Genomic DNA, 21,549 nt, shown 5'->3' with positions numbered 1-21,549 from the left:
TTCTCTAAAATATTTAAATATTTCCATTCCACTTGATTGAACGCTTTTTCAGCATCCAAAGAGACGACACATTGTGGAGTTTTAAGAGGACAAATATATAATGTTAAATAATCTCTGAACATTTGAAAGAGAATAATGACCCTTTATAAAGCCTGTTTGATCTTTAAAAATAATTTTACCCAAAATATTCTCCAACCGATTGGCCATTATCTTTGACAGAATCTTAGCATCAACATTCAATTATGAAATAGATCTATATGAGGCACAATCAGTAGGATCTTTATCCTTTTTAAGAATTAAAGAAATAGAAGCCTCATAAAAAGTAGAGGGTAAGTCACATTTCACAAAAGAATCCTTAAACATTTCCAACATATACGGAGAAAGCAATTTTCCAAATTTTTTTACAAAATTCTACAGGATAGCCATCAAGTCCAGGGGCCTTACCAAACTGCATTGGAAAAATTGCTTTACGAATTTCGGCTTCAGTAATTTGGGCATCAAGAGTTTTTTCATTCTCAACAGAAATTTGAGGAAACGCAATCTTTCATAAGAAAGCATTAATTTTAGAAGAACCTACTGGACATTGAGATTTATTAAGATCAGTATAAAAATCTTGAAAATTCTTATTAATTTCTTCATATTCCCAAGCCAGGGTACCATCTTTCCTATGGATTTTCGAAATTTGCCTTTTGGCTCTGGCCGTTTTTAATTGAGATGCAAGCAGTTTGTTATTTTTTATTTCCAAACATATAAAATTGGCTCTTTAGCTTAAGCAAGTAGCCTTCAATAGCATGAGTTAATAATAGATTGTATTGTGATTGAAGTTCCAACCTTTGTTTGAATAAATCAATATAAGGGGAGATTGCATAGATATTATCTGTCTTTAATTTGTTTTGAAATCTTATCTAATTCTACTTTAGTCTGTTTTTTAAGCTTAGCTGAATAACAAATGATCTGACCACATAAAGATGCTTTAATTGTATCCCATATGATTAACTTAGATGGACCCCTTATATCATTAAAAAGAAAAAAATCTTTTATCTGGGTTTCAATGAAGCTGACAAAGTCAGAGTTCTTGAATAACGTCTGAGACGTGCGCCGTGGTGGGCGGGCAAGAATGACATCATCAATTTCGAAAGACGAACTCAGAGGCACATGAACAGATATAGCAATAGCGTCATATTCACAATTCTTAACACTAGGCAAAAAGCAATGATCGATTATAATATTATAATAATATAATTATAATATAATCGATCCTTGAATATTTTTTATAAACATGTGAAAAATAAAGAATATTCTCTGTCATCAGGGTGTAAATATCTCCATAGTTCAATCAATACAAAATCAGTTAAAAAGGAGTTAATAAGTGACGTGGAGTGATTTGGAAGTCGCTGATTGGTTGAGCTCTTCTCAGTTAAAGGATTTAAACAACACTTAAAATCCCCACCCATTATCAACATATATTCATTTAAATCAGGCAGTAATGCAAATACCTTTTTAAAAAAAGAAGAATCATCTACAAGTGTTTGTAAGTCAGGACTGTACAAATTGACCAAAACAACGTTTCTGTTACAGATTACTCCTTTATCAATTAAAAATCTACCATTAAAATCTGACTCAATATCCTCCTGAATAAATATATTGGATTTAAGAAAAATGGACACTTGCTTAGTTTTACTCTGAGAAGTGGAATGAAGTTGCAAACACCTCCAACATCCAAAAAATCTATTTTGATCTCCCGCTCTGATATGTGTCTCCTGGGCAAAAATTATATCAGGATGGAATCAGTTAATGATTTTTAAAGTCTTCTTTCATTTGATAGGATGATTCCAACCACGTACATTCCAACTTATTACATTAATCCATTTAAATACCATACTACAATTTTATTCTACTTCACACATGCGCAGAGCACATACCAATACGTGATGATCAAAAATGGCAGCGATGAAGAATACAACCACATGGAAAACACACATGATCCGGAACCACCCAATGGGAAAAAAACCCTAACTCTAACTCCACCCGCCTCCCCCCATAGCCCGAAAGAAAGCAGGCACCCTATGATAGAATACAAAGCCAGGGACTGCTCGGTCTGTACAAAAAAAAATTTAAAGGTTCTCTCTCCCTCCCCAGAGTTAAAAAATACGAAACCCACTGACCTTGTAAGAGGAACAACAAAGTCTCAGCAAAGGAAAGTGTTTACATTCCAACATCTACAAACAATCCCATGTTTATAGTTAATCTTTTTTTAAACAAGAAAGAACTGAAAAAAATGCCATCTCTTAAAAAAAACCAGTGCCATTTTAAACTTAACATTAAATCCCTAAAAAAAGCTTTAAATTCAGATGTGTATATATATAAATAAAAGCCCCATTAGTAGGAAAAACTACCAGTTAATTAATTAAGAAAGAAACAAAAAAAATCAAACCAGTTATTAGGTTAAAGGAACAAGTCCCTTTATCTTCCTTTTCTCAGTCGAATATCCGAATAACTATTTAAATAGTCACACTTGAACCATAGATCTTTCCAAAACAACCAATGATATGCAATAATGAACAAATCCCCTTATCTTCCTTTAATAGTCTCTCAATGAAATGTCCAAGTAACCTTCATAAATCTTCTTTCCGAAATGCCAATAATATTCAGATAACCAAGCAGCCTTCCAAGACAGTTCATTCGGCAGCTGCTGCAGGTATAGTTTGAACGAACGTCAGTGCAACTTTAGGATCAAAAATGTATGAGGAGGAGAATTAGGAGGAAAAACCTAATTCTTGTTGGGTAACGCAAGGAAGGGAACAGTTTCTTATCATATGTCTGTTTCATTACCAAAGCAAATTTTGATCTTTGTTCCATTACCTCCTTCGGATAATCCAAATAAAAACGGAGCTCAGATTCCTTAAATCAGAAAACTCACCGTTTTCTTGCCTGTCGCTTATTTGATCTTTAATTTTAAAGTGATGAAAACAAACATTGGTTTATTTGGATCTTTAGATTTCGAAGTAAAGGCTCTGTGTGCTCTTTCTATAGTAGGCGGCTGTGATAATATGGTAGGAAATAAGGTATGAAAAAGCTTACCAAAGTAAGCCATTAAATATCCATCTTCGGCTTCTTCTTGAAGCCTAACAATTCGTATATTCCTTCGGTGAGACCTAGTTTCCAGGTCTATAATCCTATTTTGATATCTTTCCAAACGAGTTGTAGTTTCAAACAAATTTTGCTTAGTTATCTTCCATTCCTCTTTGTGTGTAATAACTTGAGTTTCCAGGTCTTTAAATTTTCCCAGAAATTACTTCATTTCATTACTATTCTTTTCCAGTTGGCCTTTGACATAGGCAGGAAAAGGGATGAGGTCCTGAAGTGTGAGTTTCGGGAACCAGGCAGAAGGCTGAAGAACAGGACCTCAAGGGTGGCGTTCTCAGGATTGCTGCCAGTGCGACATGACAGTGATGGTAAGAATTGGTGGAGATGGCAGTTGAATGCGTGGCTGAGGAGTTGGTGCAGGGAGCAGGGTTTTAGATTTTTAGATCATTGGGATCTCTTCTGGGGAAGGTGGGACCTGTACAGATTCGATGGGTTGCACCTGAGCTCGAGGGGGAGCAATAACCTTGCAGGTAGGTTTGCTAGCATGGTTCGGGAGGGTTTAAACTAATTTGCGAGGGGGATGGGACCCAGAGCGATAGAGCAGTGAAAGAAGTGCATGGAGTAAAGTCAGATCTAACATACAGGGAGGCTTTGAGGAAAGAGAAACAGAATAAACGGAGTAAAGACAGTAAGGTAGAAGGGCTGAAATGTGTGTACCTCAATGCAAGAAGCATCAGGAACAAAGGTGATGAACTGAGAGCTTGGATACATGCATGGAATTATGATGTAGTGGCCATTACAGAGACTTGGCTGGCACCAGGGCAGGAATGGATTCTCAATATTCCTGGATTTCAGTGCTTTAAAAGGGATAGAGAGGGCGGAAAAAGGGGAGGAGGGGTGGCATTACTGGTCAGGGATACTATTACAGCTACAGAAAAGGTGGGTAATGTAGCAGAATCCTCTTTTGAGTCAATATGGGTGGAAGTCAGGAACAGGAAGGGAGCAGTTACTCTATTCGGGGTATTCTATAGGCCCCCTGGTAGCAGCAGAGATACAGAGGAGCAGATTGGGAGGCAGATTTTGGAAAGGTGCAAAAATAACAGGGTTGTTATCATGGGTGAATATAACTTCCCTAATATTGATTGACACTTGATTAGTTCCAAGGGTTTAGATGGGGCAGAGTTTGTTAAGTGTGTCCAGGACGGATTCCTGTCACAGTATGTGGACAGGCCGACCAGGGGGAATGCCATACTAGATCTAGTACTAGGTAATGAACCGGGTCAGGTCACAGATCTCTTAGTGGGTGAGCATCTGGGGGACAGTGACCAGCGCTCCCTGGCCTTTAGCATTATCATGGAAAAGGATAGAATCAGAGAGGACAGGAAAATTTTTAATTGGGGAAGGGCAAATTATGAGGCTATAAGGCTAGAACTTGCGGGTGTGAATTGGGATGGTGTTTTTGCAGGGAAGTGTACTATGGACATGTGGTTGAAATTTAGAGATCTCTTGCGAGATGTTAGGGATAAATTTGTCCCGGTGAGGAAGATAAAGAATGGTAGGGTAAAGGAACCATGGGTGACAAGTGAGGTGGAAAATCTTGTTAGGTGGAAGAAGGCAGCATACATGAGGTTTAGGAAGCAAGGATCAGATGGGTCTATTAAGGAATATAGGGAAGCAAGAAAGGAGCTTAAGAAGGGAGCATGAGAAGGCCTTGGCGAGTAGGGTAAAAGAAAACCACAAGGCATTCTTCAATTATGTGAAGAAAAAAAGGATGACAGGAGTGAAGGTAGGACCAATTAGAGGTAAAGGTGGGAAGATGTGCCTGGAGGCTGTGGAAGTGAGCGAGGCCCTCAATGAATACTTCTCTTTGGTATTCACCAATGAGAGGGAACTTGATGATGGTGAGGACAATATGAGTGAGGTTGATGTTCTGGAGCATGTTGATATTAAGGGAGAGGAGGTGTTGGAGTTGTTAAAATACATTAGGACAGATAAGTCCCCGGGGCCTGACGGAATATTCCCCAGGCTGCTCCACGAGGCGAGAGAAGAGATTGCTGAGCCTCTGGCTAGGATCTTTATGTCCTCGTTGTCCATGGGAATGGTACTGGAGGATTGGAGGGAGGCGAATGTTGTCCCCTTGTTCAAAAAAGGTAGTAGGGATAGTCCGAGTAATTATAGACCAGTGAGCCTTCCGTCTGTGGTGGGAAATCTGTTGGAAAAGATTCTTAGAGATAGGATCTATAGGCATTTAGAGAATCATGGTCTGATCAGGGACAGGCAGCATGGCTTTGTGAAGGGCAGATCATGTCTAGCAAGCCTGATAGAGTTCTTTGAGGAGGTGAGCAGGCATATAGATGAGGGTAGTGCAGTGGATGTGATCTATATGGATTTTAGTAAGGCATTTGACAAGGTTCCACACGGTAGGCTTACTCAGAAAGTTAGAAGGCCTGGGATCCAGGGAAGTTTGGCCAGGTGGATTCAGAATTGGCTTGCCTGCAGAAGGCAGAGGGTCGAGGTGGAGTGAGTACATTCAGATTGGAGGATTGTGACTAGTGGTGTCCCACAATGATCTGTTCTGGGACCTCTACTTTTCGTGATTTTTATTAACAACCTGGATGAGGGGGTAGAAGGGTGGGTTGGCAAGTTTGCAGACGACACAAAGGTTGGTGGTGTTGTAGATAGTGTAGAGGATTGTCAAAGATTGCAGAGAGACATTTATAGGATGCAGAAGTGGGCTGAGAAGTGGCAGATGGAGTTCAACCCGGAGAAGTGTGAGGTGGTACACTTTGGAAGGACAAACTCCAAGGCAGAGTACAAAATAAATGGCAGGATACTTGGTAGTGTGGAGGAGCAGAGGGATCTTGGGGTACATGTCCACAGATCCCTGAAAGTTGCCTCACAGGTGGATAGGGTAGTTAAGAAAGCTTATGGGGTGTTAGCTTTCATAAGTCGAGGGATAGAGTTTAAGAGTCGCGATGTAATGATGCAGCTCTATAAAACTCTGGTTAGGCCACACTTGGAGTACTGTGTCCAGTTCTGGTCACCTCACTATAGGAAGGATGTGGAAGCATTGGAAAGGGTACAGAGGAGATTTACCAGGATGCTGCCTGGTTTAGAAAGTATGCATTATGATCAGAGATTAAGGGAGCTAGGGCTTTACTCTTTGGAGAGAAGGAGGATGAGAGGAGACATGATAGAGGTGTACAAGATAATAAGAGGAATAGATAGAATGGATAGCCAGCGCCTCTTCCCCAGGGCACCACTGCTCAATACAAGAGGACATGGCTTTAAGGTAAGGGGTGGGAAGTTCAAGGGGGATATTAAAGGAAGGTTTTTTTACTCAGAGAGTGGTTAGTGCGTGGAATACACTGCCTGAGTCAGTGGTGGAGGCAGATACACGACTGAAGTTTAAGAGACTACTAGACAGGTATATGGAGGAATTTAAGGTGGGGGTTTATATGGGAGGCGGGGTTTGAGGGTGGGCACAACATTGTGGGCCGAAGGGCCTATACTGTGCTGTACTATTCTATGTTCTGTGTTAATTGGCCCATTCTGAACTTTAGTTGAATTCAGTGTCCAAATGATATCTTCAGCCCATGGTGGCATTTCATCAGATCTTTCCTTTTGCAACTTTCCTTTCCCATTGCCTTTATCACTAGGTTCAGAATATTCTCCCCACTCCTCGTAGACATAGACGTATTGTTCTCCTTCAAGAATCAGCAAATGAAAATTTTAAATTCGAAGTTTAAACTAGGAGGAAAGGAAGAAAACTGGGAGCGGCACAAAATCTGCTACTACTCGATTTACAGACAGGCGCAGTCTCCCTCTCTTCCCAATTCCCACCTGGATCCAGTGGCAAGACAAGAGTCGAGATGGCTGGGGATGGGACTAGGTGCAGTGGATCACCTGGACATCTTCTGTGTCTTGTCGTGCTCTATGCGTTCCACGACGCTTGCAAAGTTCTCCTTCTTGACTGTCAGACCTTCCATTGGTCTCGTCCGCTCAACCCGCTGGAGTCTGTCTCCACATGCTGGGATAGACAACTCCCTATCTCACTGTGGGTTTGACACCCGTCGGCTACCCTCACCTGGTTTAGCCGGCTTGTCGAAGCTATTGTCGGGGTGTGGCCGCTGTCGCATGCAAACAGCTACGGGAAGCCACAAGTGAGAGCTGAGTGCCAGGTGGTGACCAAAGATGGACAAACTGCCCTGAAAAGGATGCGACATGTTCCCCCACCAGAGGTGCTACCCCTCCCTGACACCCCATACACTTCTAAACATGAACAATTGGCTAAAGGCCTCCTTTTTGTGTCTTAACTTTCTAATATTATGATAGAACATAGAACAACAGAGCACAGGAACAGTTAGAGTCTTGATCTTCAACAGCATATTGTCTCATCACATTTGATCTATCAAGATGCAACACTTCACATTTGGCTAAGTTAAACTCCATCTGCCATTTCACAGCCAAACTCTGCAATTGATCTATATTCTGCTGTATTTTTTGGCAGTCTTTTACATTATCTACATCACCATCAATCTTCATATCATTTGCAAACTTACTAACCCACCTATCTATATTTTCATTCAGGATATTTATATACATCACAAACAGCAGCGGTCCCAGCACAGATCCCTGTGGAACACCAGTAATCTCAGACCTCCAGCTAGAATATGTCCCTTCGAACATTACTCTCTGTCTTCAATGGGCAAGCCATTGAATCCAAACAGCCAATTCACCATGGAGCCCTTACATCTTAATCTTTTGGATGAACCTCCTAAGAGGGACGCTGTCAAACGCCTTACTAAAATCCATGTAAACAACATCCACAGCTCTACATTCATTAATCTCACTCATCACCTCATCAGAAACCTCAATCAAGTTAGTAAGACAAAACTTGCCCTGCACAAAGCCATGCTGGTTCTCCCAAAGTAGGCCATGGTTTTCCAAATGTTCATAAATCCTACTCCTAACAATTCTCTCTAGTAACTTCCTTTCCACTGACATGAAACTCACTGGTCTATTGTTTCCTGAATTATCTCTGGTTCCCTTCTTCTATAATGGAACAATATTAGCTACTCACCAGTCCTCGGGGACCTCGCATGTGGCTAGAGATGTCAGAAAGATATTAGTCATGGCCCAAGTTATCTCTTCTCATGTCTCTCTTAATAACCTGGGGTATATTCAATCAGGCCCTGGGACATCCACCTTAATATTCCTTAGGAGACCCAACACTATCTCATCCTTTACTTTGAAATGTCCAAGCATATTAATACTTGCTGCACTGATCTCCTTATCCTCCATGTCCTTCTTCATAGATACTGATGTAAAGTACTCATTAAGGACTTCACCCACATCCTCCACATCCAAAAAAATTCTCCTCCGCCGTTTGTGATGAAAAGTTTCATTAAATATGAAACTGATTTCCTTTCTACTTGGCCTAGATTTTCAGAATCAGTATCAGAATGAGAAATCGGCTTTTTTATCACTGACATATCTCATGGAATTTATCGTTTTGTGACAGCGGTACTGTGCAATCCAAAGAATATACTATGAAATACAATAAGAAATATATATTAAAGTATAAAAAAATAGTGCAATAAGAGACCCAGAACAGTTAGTGGAGAGGTTGTGGAGACACATATTGGTAAGACCTCAGACAAAGTCAGGAATCAAAAGGTTGAGCATGGTGTGACTAGTGTCTTGAACTGCATATACTTCAATACAAGCAGTATCATAGGAAAGGAGGATGAGCTCAAGGCATGGATCTACACCTGGAATTATGATATTGTAGCCATTAGTGAGACTTGGTTGCAGGAAGGACAGGACTAGCAGTTCAATATTCCGGGGTTCCATTGCTTTAGACATAACAGAGCAGGAGGGATTAAAGGAGAGGGGTGGCATTGCTAGTCAGGGAAAATGTCACGGCAGTGCTCCATCAAAACAGACTGGAGAACTTGACTACTGAAGCATTATGGGCGAAACTGAGAAATAAAAAAGGTATGACCATGCTAATGGAGCTATATTACAGACCAACCAACAGTTCTAGGGATTTAGAGGAACAAATTTGTAGAGATCACAGACTGATGCAAGAAACACAATGTTGTTCTAATAGGTGATTTTAAATTTCCATGTGTTGACTGAAAGTGGATGAAGTCAAGGCAGGATGTTGTCTACATGAACTTTAGCAAGGCATTTGACAAGGTTCCACATGGAGGTTGGTCAAGAAGGTTCAGTCACTCAGCATTCAAGACAAGGTAATAAACTGATTACACATTGGCTTTGTGGGAGAAGCCAGAGAGTGGTAATAAATGGCTGTCTCTATGACTAGATGCCTGTGATTAGTGGAGTGCCACAGGGATTGGTGCTGGGTCCGTTGTTTTTCTGTCATCTGTATCAAAGATATGGATGATAAAGTGGTTAACTGGATCAGCGAATTTGCAGACGACACCAAGATTAGGGGTGTAGTGGTCAGCAAGGAAGACTATCATGGCTTGCAGAGGGATCTTCATCAGCTGGAAAAATATGCTGTAGAATGGCAGGTGAAACTAAATGCAGACTAGTGTGAGGTATTGAACTTCAGTAGGACCAACCATGGTATGTCTGACACAGTGAACAGTAGGGCACTGAGGAGTGCGGTAGAAAAAAGGGATCTGGGAATAGAGGTCCATAATTCATTGAAAGTGGCATAACAGTAGATAGGGTCATAAAGAATGTTTCTGGCACGTTGGCCTTCATAAATCAAAGTACTGAGTACAAGAGATGGGATGTTATGTTGAAGTTGTATAAGATATTGGTGATACATAACTTGGAGTATTGTGTGCTTTTTTGGTCACTTACCTACAGGAAAGATGTAGATATGGTTGAATGACTACAGAAAAAAATTACATCAGTGTTGCTGGGTCTGCAGGTCCTGAGTTATGAGGAAAGCTTGAATAGGTTAGGACTTTATTCCTTAGAACATAGTAGATTGAGGGGAGATTTGAGAGAGGTATACAAAATTATGAAGGGTATAGATAGGGTGAATGCAGTCAGGCTTTTTCCACTGAGGTTGGGTGGGACTACAACTGGAGGTCATGGCTTAAGGGTGAAAGGTGAAAAAGTTCAGGGGAACATGAGGGGAAACTTTACTCAGAGGGTTGTGAGAGTGTGGAATGAGCTGCCAGCACAAGTGGTGCATGTGAGCTTGATTTCAGTGTTTAAGAGAAGTTTAGATAGGTACATGGATGGTACGCGTATGGAGGACTATAGAGTCCCAGTGCAGGGCATTATAAAGGCCATGGGTAAACATCATGCTTCCTAATGGTACTAACAACAGAGGTAATGTGAACAGAATTTAGGAAGCTAATTTTAAAAAAGCTAATGGTACTTACAACAGAGGTAATGTGAACAGAATTTAGGAAGCTAATTTTTTAAAAACAGACCCTTTCAGGCAGCAGCCTTTGGATTACATTTGATGTTATATGCAAGTAAGAACAGGAAGAGGAGATGAATGCATGGCTGAGAAGATGATGCGTGAAGGGAAATCGGTATAATTATTGGAAAACTTGAAGAGCAGATTGCTCCTGTACAAGCTGAAAGGTTTGCGCCTGAACTGAAAGAGTTAAACATTCTCATAAAGGAAAGCGCGTAGGGGTGCTGTTGCTCTGCCTGTGGGGGAAGGAAGGGAGCAGATTACAGTGGAAAACAGACAAATACAGGAGAAAAACTGTCACTTTAGTAGATAGAGTAATGGACCAGAATAGGATTGTATTATTGTCACAACCAGGGGTCATTTTTAAAAAAAAAGAATTTTTTTTCATTTAGTATGTGGATTGCATTTTCTCGGTCTAACCTCATGGTTATGCAGTGTCCCTTGGATTGTTAACCTTTTACGTCTAATTGTTGTTTTAGGACTAGCTCTGTTTTTAATTTCATTTTGCAGGTGTCACATTTGGGATCATGGGTATTTTAAGCTCTCTTTGTATTTATTATTTATACAGTATTCAGTTTGGAGTAATTAAATTAGCATGACATTTTCAATGTCTTGCATTGTAGTTGTTAGCTTTGAGGGTTATTGCTTTGTCAAGATACCGGGGCTGTCTGATTGGTCCTGAATTCCTATGTGCTGCAGGGTGTATTTTGTTGTGGCGGGGGTGGTGGATGACAGGAAAAGAATTGAGGTAGGGAAGATGTTAAGGATGTATGGGATTGAATTAGAAAGGGTTGGATCATTTAAATTTCTGGGAGTTAGACTTGATTCACAATTAACATGGGCAGACGATATCAGCAAAGTTGAGGAGAAATGTAAAAAAGTAATAAATGTGAAGAGATGTTTGACTGGTAGGGAATGGGGAGCAAGTTGTTCAGCGTTGAAGAGAATGTATGTGGCTTTAGTAAGATCTGTGTTGGACTATGGAAATATAGCATATGGATCAGTGGTAGGTCTCTTATAAGAAAACTGGATGTTATTCAGTCTCAGGCTTTGAGAGTGTGCAGTGGAGCTTTTAAAACATCACCAGTATCAGCCCTACAGGTAGAAATAGGAGTAATGCCTTTGGAACTAAGGAGGATGGAATTGATGGCAAACTACTGGGCTAATTTGCAGGGACACAATGATTCTCACCCTGAAAAAGGAGTGTTGCAGGAGTGCTGGGAAAATGGGAGGTTTCAGAGGGATAACTTTAGTCAGGTAGGGAATGATATTGCTAAAGAATGTGGAGTGTTTGATCTAAGGATAAGTCCTTCAGTAGTTTATCCGATTGTAGCTCCATGGAAGCTTGTATGGCCTGACATAGACTGGCATTTGTTAGTGGTAAAAAGGAAAGGAAAATATAAAACTGATTTGGAAAGTGCATTTACCTGTCATGTGATGGAAAATTATAGAGGTTATACTCAGATTTATACAGATGGTGCTAAGGAACCTGAAACAGGAGTGACAGGGTTTGGGGTGGCTATACCAGCAAAAGAAATTGGAATCAGCAGAAGAACATCTAATAAATTAGGGGTGTATGCAGTGGAGATGCTGGCAGTGTTGGTTGCGTTGCAACGGGTGGAGAAAGCTAGACAAGTCAAAGTGTTGATATGCTCAGATTCATCCTCAGTTCTAGCAAGTTTAAGGTCTTTTCACTCAAACAGTCGGCAAGATGTACTTTATGAAGTCCTTCAGTCAGTCACAAGAATTGCAAATCAGGGAGGTCAGGTAAAATTTTTATGGGTTCCAGCACATGTAGGGGTGAAGGGGAATGAGAGGGTCGATGAGTTGGCAAAGAGGGCATTAAAGAAAGAAAATATAGAAATGCACATTAGTATCAGTAAAGCAGAGGTTAAGTGTCTAATCTGGGAAGAAAATCAACCAAATGTGGCAAGAAAGATGGGACAGGGAGGGGAAAGGGAGGCATTTATATCAAATACAAAAGAGTGTTGCAGGTACTAGGGCAGGTAGTGGATACAGAAGGGAGGAAACTGTATGGACTAGGTTAAGGCTGGGGCACTGTACTTTAAACAAAACATTGAAAATGATAGGGAATGATAAACACCAGACAGGATTGTGTGAGGAATGTCAGGAAGAGGAGTCAGTAGAACATGTAGTTCTGAGTTGCAGGAAGTATGGGATACAGAAGGAGATGATGAGAATTAATCTAAGGGAATTGGGGGTGCAGGAATTCACATTAAAAGGGTTGCTGGGCATGGGTGAGAGAGCACAGGTCAGGGTATTTTTAGCTTTAAGGGTACAGGGATTTTTTATAGGATATGATGAATAGGCAGGAATAGGGTACTAGGATGGCCAAAGATGGGAGGATAAAATGTAGGTTAGGGTATGTGTGTGTGTATGATTGGGTGAAGGAATTTGGAATGTAAGTCTATTGCACGCTCCAGACCAGGAGGTGGCAGTAATGTACCGCTGGGTGCCAACCACTGTAAAAAAAGAAGAAGAAGGAGAAGAAGAAGAAGAAGAGAAACTCTAACTGAGTTCTTCAGTGTATCATGAGTGATTTCAGTTTCTCAAGATTCAGTATAGTTTGTCCGAGTTCTTGTTACTTTTGCTAGTTAATTTCTGAAATAAATCTTTTGATTGACTTGAATTGCCAAAGTCCCCGTGATTCCTGCACTTGATTTCACTAATGACCCTGACAAGTAGTAGAGGATTTAATTTCTCGAGCATCAACTTTTTCTGTCCACCCAGAAATCCCCTAAATTCTCCTCACTATAATAGTAAAATGAACTATTTACTAAGAATCCTCATTTAAAGAAATTCTATTTAAACTGCTACAACCACACACCCAAGGATGTTTCATCATATATCTATTCTAAAACATCAATGAAATGCCTCATTAGTGGATATGAAACTGGACTTTTCAACAACCTTATTAAATAATGCCCTGAAACAATCTTATAGATAATCTTTACAGAGGGCTTGGTAATGGGTCCGTTGTTGTTGGTTATCTGTATTAATGATTTGGATGGTAATGTGGTTAACTGGATCAAAAAGTTTGTGGCTGACACCAAGACTGTGCAAGTACTGAACAGCAAGGAGGAATATCAGAGCTTACAGCTGGATCTGAACAATGGTAAATGGCAAAGTGAATTTAATGCAGACAAGTGCAAGGTATTGCGCTTTGGTAGGAACAGTAGGCATTGAGAGAGAACAGTAGGCATTGAGGAGTGTGGTAGAACAAAAGGATCTGGGAATACAAGTCCATAATTAACTCAATGTGGCATCACAGGTTGATAGGGTCATACTGAAAGCTTTTGGCACCTTGGCCTTCATAAGTCAAAGTATTAAGTACAAGAGATGGGATGTTATGCAGAAGTTGTATAAGAAGTTGGTAAGGACTAAGAGTAGAGAGAAAATTTACAAGAATGTTGCTGTGTCTGGAGCACCTCAGTTATAAGGAAAGATTGAATAGGTTAGGAGTTTATTCCTTGGAATATAGAAGACTGAGCGGAGATTTGATAGAGGTATACAAAATTAATAGGGGTACAGATAGGGGAAGCTAGCTGGTGGTGTAGTGGCATCAACACTGGACTCGACTAAACGACTGAACAATAGATAAGGTAAATGCAAAAAGGCTTTTTCCACTGAGGTTGGGTGGGACTACAACTAGAGGTCATGGCTTAAGTCTGAAAGGTAAAATGTTAAAACAACATGAGGAGAAACTTCTTCACTTAGAGGGTCATGAGCATGTGGAATGAGCTGCCAGTGCAGGGGTGCATGTGAGCTGGATTTCAAAGTTTCGGAGTAATTTGATTAGGCACATGGATGGTATGTGTAAGGAGGGCTGTGGTCCTGGTGCAAGTCAATGGGAGCAGGCAGTTTAAATGGTTTTATCATGGACTAGATGGGCCAAAGGGCCTTTTCTGTGCTGTACTTCTCTATGACTCTATATCTGGTTGAAATGACACACAATTGATTTTTCTGTTCTCACAGAATCGATATCTCCTGCCCTGACTGTCATTACTGCAAAAGACAACGTGGATAAATGGTAATCCAAGCAACTCAAAACAGAAAACTTGCTGCTGAAAAAAAATGTGAACCATAGATACAGCTATTCCTACAAGTTCTGATCACTTAGCTATGAAACTTCTAATATTTATTATCATTTGTGTTAATATTATTCTCACAATCTCTAAATCCAGAATATTTATAAACAACAGTAGCACCAGCATCAAAGCTGATGGATCAATACCCTCACCTCTCCAGCCTGATCAATTAAATATGATCTTACTTTTTGTCCTGCCCTGTCATTCCAACCATATGATCACCTTTTCCTGCTTCTGTACACTAATAACTCTGCATAATTCTGCCTTTCAATTATTCATCTAAACTACCATTTCCTTTGTTCTTCTGATATTTCTCTGAGTAATTTCCTTTCTTACTATTGACCCAGGAGTAGGTTTTTACAAGGATGCCCTGGTGTTGAGGAACCCCATGTACCACCATTCCTTGGTGGTGCTGCTGTACAATTTTCATGATTGGTAGATGACCTCAGAATATTTTCTACAAGTGAAGTGAGTTGACCCTGCTTGTGACATTATGGTTGAAGCTTGCCTCCCTTTTAAAGTGAAGGGACTGATCACTTACACTATAGACCTCTGGCAAATGTTCTTCTGTTCCCACACAATTTGGAATATGAGAATAAGAGGGCTTTATTTCATCTTACCTCATTTTCCTTGAGATTATTACCTGTGAGTACATCATTTTACATTTATGCCTTTTCCTTTCGTAATAAAAGTCACTAGCTCCAATGGTCTTTCAGCCCAACTTCTGGATATGAAGCAACTTACTTATTTAATGTCCATAAGACATAGGAGCAGAATTCAGCCATTTGGCCCACCGAGTCTGCTCCACCATTCAATCATGGCTGATCATTTTTCCCCTCCTCAGCCACACTCCCCGGCCTTCTCCCCGTAACCCTTGATTGCATGTCCAATCAGGAACCTATAAATCCCTGCTGTAAATACATCCAACGAGCTGGCCTCCACAGCTGCCTGTGGTAATAAATTCCACAAATTCAACACCTTCTGGTAAAGAAATTTCTCCAGATCTCTGTTTTAAATGGACACCCCTTTATCCTGAGGCTGTGCCCTCTTGTTCCAGACTCCCCCACCATGGGAAACATTCTTTCTATATCTACATTTAGGTCCTTCTAAAGGTTTCAATGAGATCCCCGCCTCATCCTTCTAAGTTCCAGCAAGTACAGACCCAGAGCTATCAAACGATCCTCATAAAATAATCCTTTCATTCCTGGAATCATCCTTGTGAACCTCCTCTGAACCCCTCCCCAATGCCAACACATCTTTTCTTAGATGAGGAGTCCAAAACTGTTCACAATACTGAAGGTGATGCCTCACCAGTGCCTTATAAAGCCTCAGCATCACATCCCTGCTCCTGTATTCTAGACCTCTTGAAATGAATGCTAACATTGCATTTGCCTTCCTCACTATCGACTCTACCTGCAAGTTATTCTTTAGGTGTTCTGCACAAGGAATCACAAGTTCCTTTGCATCTCAGATTTTGGGATTTTCTCCCCGTTTAGAAAATAGTCTGCGTATTTATTTCTACTACCAAAGTGCATGACCATGCATTTTTCCATACTGTATTTCGTTTGCCACTCACTTGCCCGTTCCTCTAATCTGTCTAAGTCCTTCTGCAGCCCAACCGGCTCAACACTACCTGCCCCTCCACCAATCTGCAAACTTGGCAACAAAGCCATCTTTTCCAACATCTAAGTCATTGATATACAGCATAAAAAGAAGTGGTCTCAACACTGTTCCCTGAAGAACACCACAAGTCACTGGCATCCGACCAGAAAAGGACCCTTTTATTCCCACTCGCTGCCTCCTACCAATCAGCTGCTGCTCTAACCATGCCAGTAACCTTCTTGTAATACCATGTGCTATTAACTTGGTAAGCAACCTCATGTGGGGCACCTTGCCAAAGGCCTTCAGAAAGTCCAAATATCTGCATCCCTTTATCTATCCTATGTAGAATCTCCACAAAGAATTCCAACTGGTTCATCAGGCAAGATTTTCCCCTAAGGAAACAATGCTGACTTTGTCCTGTCTTGTCCTGTGCCTCCATGTAATCCATAACGTCATCCTTAACAATTGACTCCAACATCTTCTCAACCACTGAGGTCAGGCTACCTGGTCTATAATTTCCTTTCTGCTGCTTTCCTCCTTTCTTAAAGAGTGGAGTGACATTTGCAATTTTCCAGTCCTCTGGCACCATGCCAGAGTCCAATGATTTTTGAAAGATCATTGCTAATGCCTCCACCATCTGTAATGCTACATCTTTCAAAACCCTAGCATGTAGTTCATCTGGTCTGGGTGACATATTTACCCTTAAATCTTTCAGCTTTTTGAGCACCTCCCTTGTGATAGCAACAGCACTCACTTCTCTTCCCTCACACCCTTCAATACCTGGCACACTGCTAGTCTCTTCCACAGTGAAGACTGATACAAATTACTCATTTAGTTCATCTGCCATCTCCGTGTCCCCTATTATCATTTCTCCTGCCTCATTTTCTCGCAGTCCTATATCCACTCTCATCTCTTATTTTTTACTTACTTGAAAAAGCTTTTACTACCCACTTTGATATTGTTTGCTAGGTTTGCTTTCATATTTCAACTTTTTCCTCCTAATGATTCTTTTAATTGCTCTCTGTAACCCTTTGTGTTCCCACTGATTTTGCTTTTTTGTATGACCTCTCTTTTGTTTTTACATTAGCATTGATTTCCCTTGACAGCCACAGTTGCACTATTTTGCCATTTGAGTGTTTCTTCATTTTTAGAATATATCTATGCTGCATATTTCTCATTTTTCCCCAGAAACTCACATCATTGCTGTTCTGCAGTCATCCCTGCCAGCACCTGCTTCCAGTTTAATTTGGCTAACTCTCCTCTCATACCACTGTAATTTCCTTAACTCCACTGAAAAACTGCTACGTCAGACTTTACTCTCTCCCTATCAAATTTCAAGTTGAACTCAATCATATGAAGAACCTAAGGGTTCTTTTACCTTAAGCTCCTGATCACCTCTGGTTCATTACCTAACACCCAATCCAGTATAGCTGATCCCCTAGTAGACTCAACGACAAATTACTCTTAAACAAAAGCCATCTCGTAGGCATTCAGAAAACTCACTGTCTTGAGATCCGATTCCAAGCTGATTTTCCCCAATCGACCTGCATGTTGAAATCTCCCATGACTATCACAACATTGCCCTCTTGACACGCCTTTTCTATTTCCTGTTGTATTCTGTGGTCCACATCCCAGCTACTGTTGGGAGGCCTGTATTTAACTGCCTTCAGGGTCCTTTTACCCTTGCAGTTTCTTAACTCAACCCATAAGAATTCAACATCTTCCAATCTTATGTCACATCTTTCTACTGATTTGATGCCATTCTTTACCAGCAGAGCCATGCCAGCCTCTCTGCCCATCTTCCTATCCCTCCAATACAACGTGTAACCTTGGACATTTAGCTCCCAACTACAACCATCCTTCAGCCATGATTCAGTGATGGCCACAACATCATACCTGACAATCTGTAATAATGCAACAGGATCACCCACCTTATTTTGTATACTCCATGCATTGAGATATAACATTTTAAGTACTCTATTTGTTACCCTTTTTGATTTTGTTTCCCTAATGCACTGATACTCACCCTGCCAGCTGCTATTATGTCCTATCATCTGCCTGCCCTTTCTGACAGTCTAACTGCATGCTATCTTTGCTTTTTTACCATCCATCCCATCCTAAGTCCCTTCACTCTGGTTCCCAGAGGTTCCCAGATTAGTTTAAACCCTCCCAACAGCCCTAACTAACCTGTCCATGAGAATATTGGTTCCCCGCAGGTTCAGGTGCAACCCATCACTTTTGAACAGGTCATACCTCTTCCAGAAGAGATCCATTGATCCAAGAACCCGAAGCCCTGCCGCCTGCACCAGCTTCTCAGCCACGCATTAATCTGCTAAATCATCTTTTCTTTACCATCACTGGCATGTGGCACAGACAAGAATCCAGAAATTACTACCCGAGTGGTCCTGTTTCTCAGCTTTCTACCTAGCTTTCCAAATTCTCTTTTCAGGACCTCTTTGCTTTTACTTCCTATGTAATTGGTACCAGTATGTTTCAAAACATCTGCCTGCTCTCCCTCCCTCTCCAAAACGTTGTGGATATGATCTGAGACATCCCTGACCCTGGCACCCGGGAGGTAGCATACCATTCGGTTGCCCTGTTCATGTCCACAGAATCTCCTGTCTGTTCCCCTCACTATCGAGTCCCCAATCACTACTGCTCCCCTCTTCTCTCTCTTTCCCTTCTTCACCATGGACCTATGCTCAATGCCAGTATCGCAGTTTCTATGGCATTCCCCTGGGAGGTCATAGAACAGTATCCAAAACAGTATACTTATTATTGAGGGGAATGGCCACAGGGGTGCTTTACACTAACTGCCTATTCACATTTCCATTTCTCCTGACAGAAACCCAGCTACACGCCTCCTGCAACTTTGGGGTAACTACTTCCCTGTATCTCTGATCGATTATCTCCTCACTCTCCCGTACAAGCCGAATGTCATCCAGCTGCTGCTCCAAATCCCTAACACGGTCTTCAAAGAGCTGCAGCTGGACGTGCTTCACACAGATGTAATTCCCTGAGAGACTTCGGGTCTCCTGGACTCCAACACCCGGCATGAAGAACACACAATGGCCATTTACTACACTTGGTACCGTAAGAGAAAGAATAGGAACCTCAACAGAAGATTACCCAGAGCCAATGACTTTTCTGAGCCGAAGCCTCCTTTGAGCTAAAGCTTGAAACCCTTACTCTCACCACTGGCCTCCTCCCAACAATGGCCGCCCCGCTTGTGCCTTCTGTACTCCTAAACAAGTGTTGCTGACCTTCCAGAAAGCTTGTTGCTGTGACTTGTTCCTGCCGCTGATTGGGCAGTCGGAATGTCTCCTTCTTGTTTCCGTTATTAACTTATAACACTTGCACAAATATATTTAATTTGTTGAGTCAGTCAAAACTGTGAAGAAATCAGCAGGTAGTCACCAGTTCAGTTCTGGTCACCTCACTACAGGAAGGACGTGGATACTATAGGAAGAGTGCAGAGAAGATTTACAAGGATGTTGCCTGGATTGGAGGGAATACCTTATGAGAATAGGTTGAATGAACTTGGCCTTCCTCCTTGGAGCAACTGAGGATGAGAGGTGACCTGATAGAGGTGTATAAGATGATGAGGGGCATTGATTGTGAGGATAGCCAGAGGCTTTTTCCCAGCTCCCAGGGCTGAAATAGCTAACACAAGGGGGGCATACATTAAATGTGCTTGGAAATAGATATGAAAGGGATATCAGGGGTAAGTTTTTCCCCATAGAGAGTGGTGTGAGCGTGGAATGCACTGCTGCCAGTGGAGGTGGAGGTGGATACAATAGGGTCCTTTAAGACCCTCTTAGATAGTTACATAAAGCATTGAGAAATGTGCTAGGGAAATTCTAGGCAGTTTCTAGAGTAGGTTACATGGGTCGGTGCAACATTGTGAGCCGAAGGGCCTGTAATGTGTTGTAGATTCCTATGTTCTATGTTCTAGTCAATGCAGAGGATCTCTAAAACTATATTTTATAAAATAAAACTAAAACCAAGAACTTTTACATAATTTTAGTTTAGATTGAAAGAATCAATGACTATATCATAAACAAAATCTTGAAGAATTAAAATACAATGATAGTGGCCAAACTTTTCAACTTACAGATCCTTGCTACAAACATATGGGACACTGCACACCGAGACCACAGATCTGGATTCATTAACTTCAGCAGACTAGAAAACAACAGGACAGGTGCAGGTTTTTTTTCCAACAGATGGCTCTGGTGGGCAAGGATCCCCATTAAAAATCCACCTGATAAAGGTTTACCTTTCCATATGTCAACATAATAATGTAGAGAAGGACAGTCTAAAAATGCATAAATCCTATCTCTAAAGTTAATTGTAACACTGCTAGAAATTGGTAACATTAGAAGTTGTGAACACTGAAGTCCATATCAGTTCAATTAATAGGGCATAAAACTAAGAATAAAACACAGATTGTGTTTTTCCTTCATTTTGTGCCTTGTAGAATCAAACAGAGCCAGCCAGTGTCTTCTTTCGTGCTGGCATTTTGTATCTCACTTGCTTCCAAAATCTCGAGCAAACTGCATCAAGTTTACTTGTTTCACCTGATTTCCATTTAATGGTACCATTTCTTTGAATGAGGTGTCTTATGGATTCTGGAAAGTCACTCAAGCATTCAAATTTCTCAAACTCAATTAGAATTACTTTAATTTCATCCTCAATTAAAGCCTCATATAATCCAATTTGGCGTTCAAATCCAGAGTATGCCTGGTCATCAGCTGAAGTCATTTGAGTCAAAATGATAATCAGTCTCCTGCTTCTCCGTATATTATTTTCAATCACTTCAGTTGCAGCTGTAAATATAAAACATAGATAAAAGTCATTATAAAAGACTATGAACATCAAGTGAGCAGATTGTAACTTGTTGGTACACTGAAACTATCGGGGGAAACTGGAATATAGAACATAGAATATAGAATAGTACGGCACAGTACAGGCCCTTCAGCCCACAATGTTGTGCCAACCCTTAAACCCTGATTCCTATATAACCCCCCACCTTAAATTCCTCCATATACCTGTCTAGTAGTCTCTTAAATTTCATTAGTGTATCTGCCTCCACCACTGACTCAGGCAGTGCATTCCAGGTACCAACCATTCTCTGCGTGAAAAAACCTTCCTCTAATATCCCCCTTGAACTTCCCACCCCATACCTTAAAGCCATGTCCTCTTGTATTGAGTAGTGGTGCCCTGAGGAAGAGGCACTGGCTGTCCACTATCTATTCCTCTTAATATCTTGTATACCTCTATCATGTCTCTCATCCTCCTTCTCTCCAAAGAGTAAAGCCCTAGCTCCCTTAATCT

General features: G+C 41.0%; 1 protein-coding gene across 1 annotated transcript in view; it reads right to left on the bottom strand.

Moving 5' to 3' along the window:
- Window positions 1-19,974: 19,974 nt before the first annotated feature.
- Window positions 19,975-21,549, bottom strand: part of LOC134349946 (interleukin-1 receptor type 1-like) — a 33,316-nt gene continuing 31,741 nt past the window's right edge. Inside the window, exon 9 of the mRNA XM_063054899.1 lies at window positions 19,975-21,041. Coding sequence (XP_062910969.1) covers window positions 20,695-21,041 — 347 coding nt within the window. The 3' untranslated portion in view covers window positions 19,975-20,694. The remainder of the gene's footprint in view (window positions 21,042-21,549) is intronic.

This window comes from Mobula hypostoma, chromosome 7, assembly GCF_963921235.1.
Source record: "Mobula hypostoma chromosome 7, sMobHyp1.1, whole genome shotgun sequence".
Taxonomy (NCBI): Eukaryota; Metazoa; Chordata; class Chondrichthyes; order Myliobatiformes; family Myliobatidae; genus Mobula; species Mobula hypostoma.
Note: the sequence above shows the minus strand (reverse complement) of the source record. Positions and strands in the feature narration are given on the sequence as shown.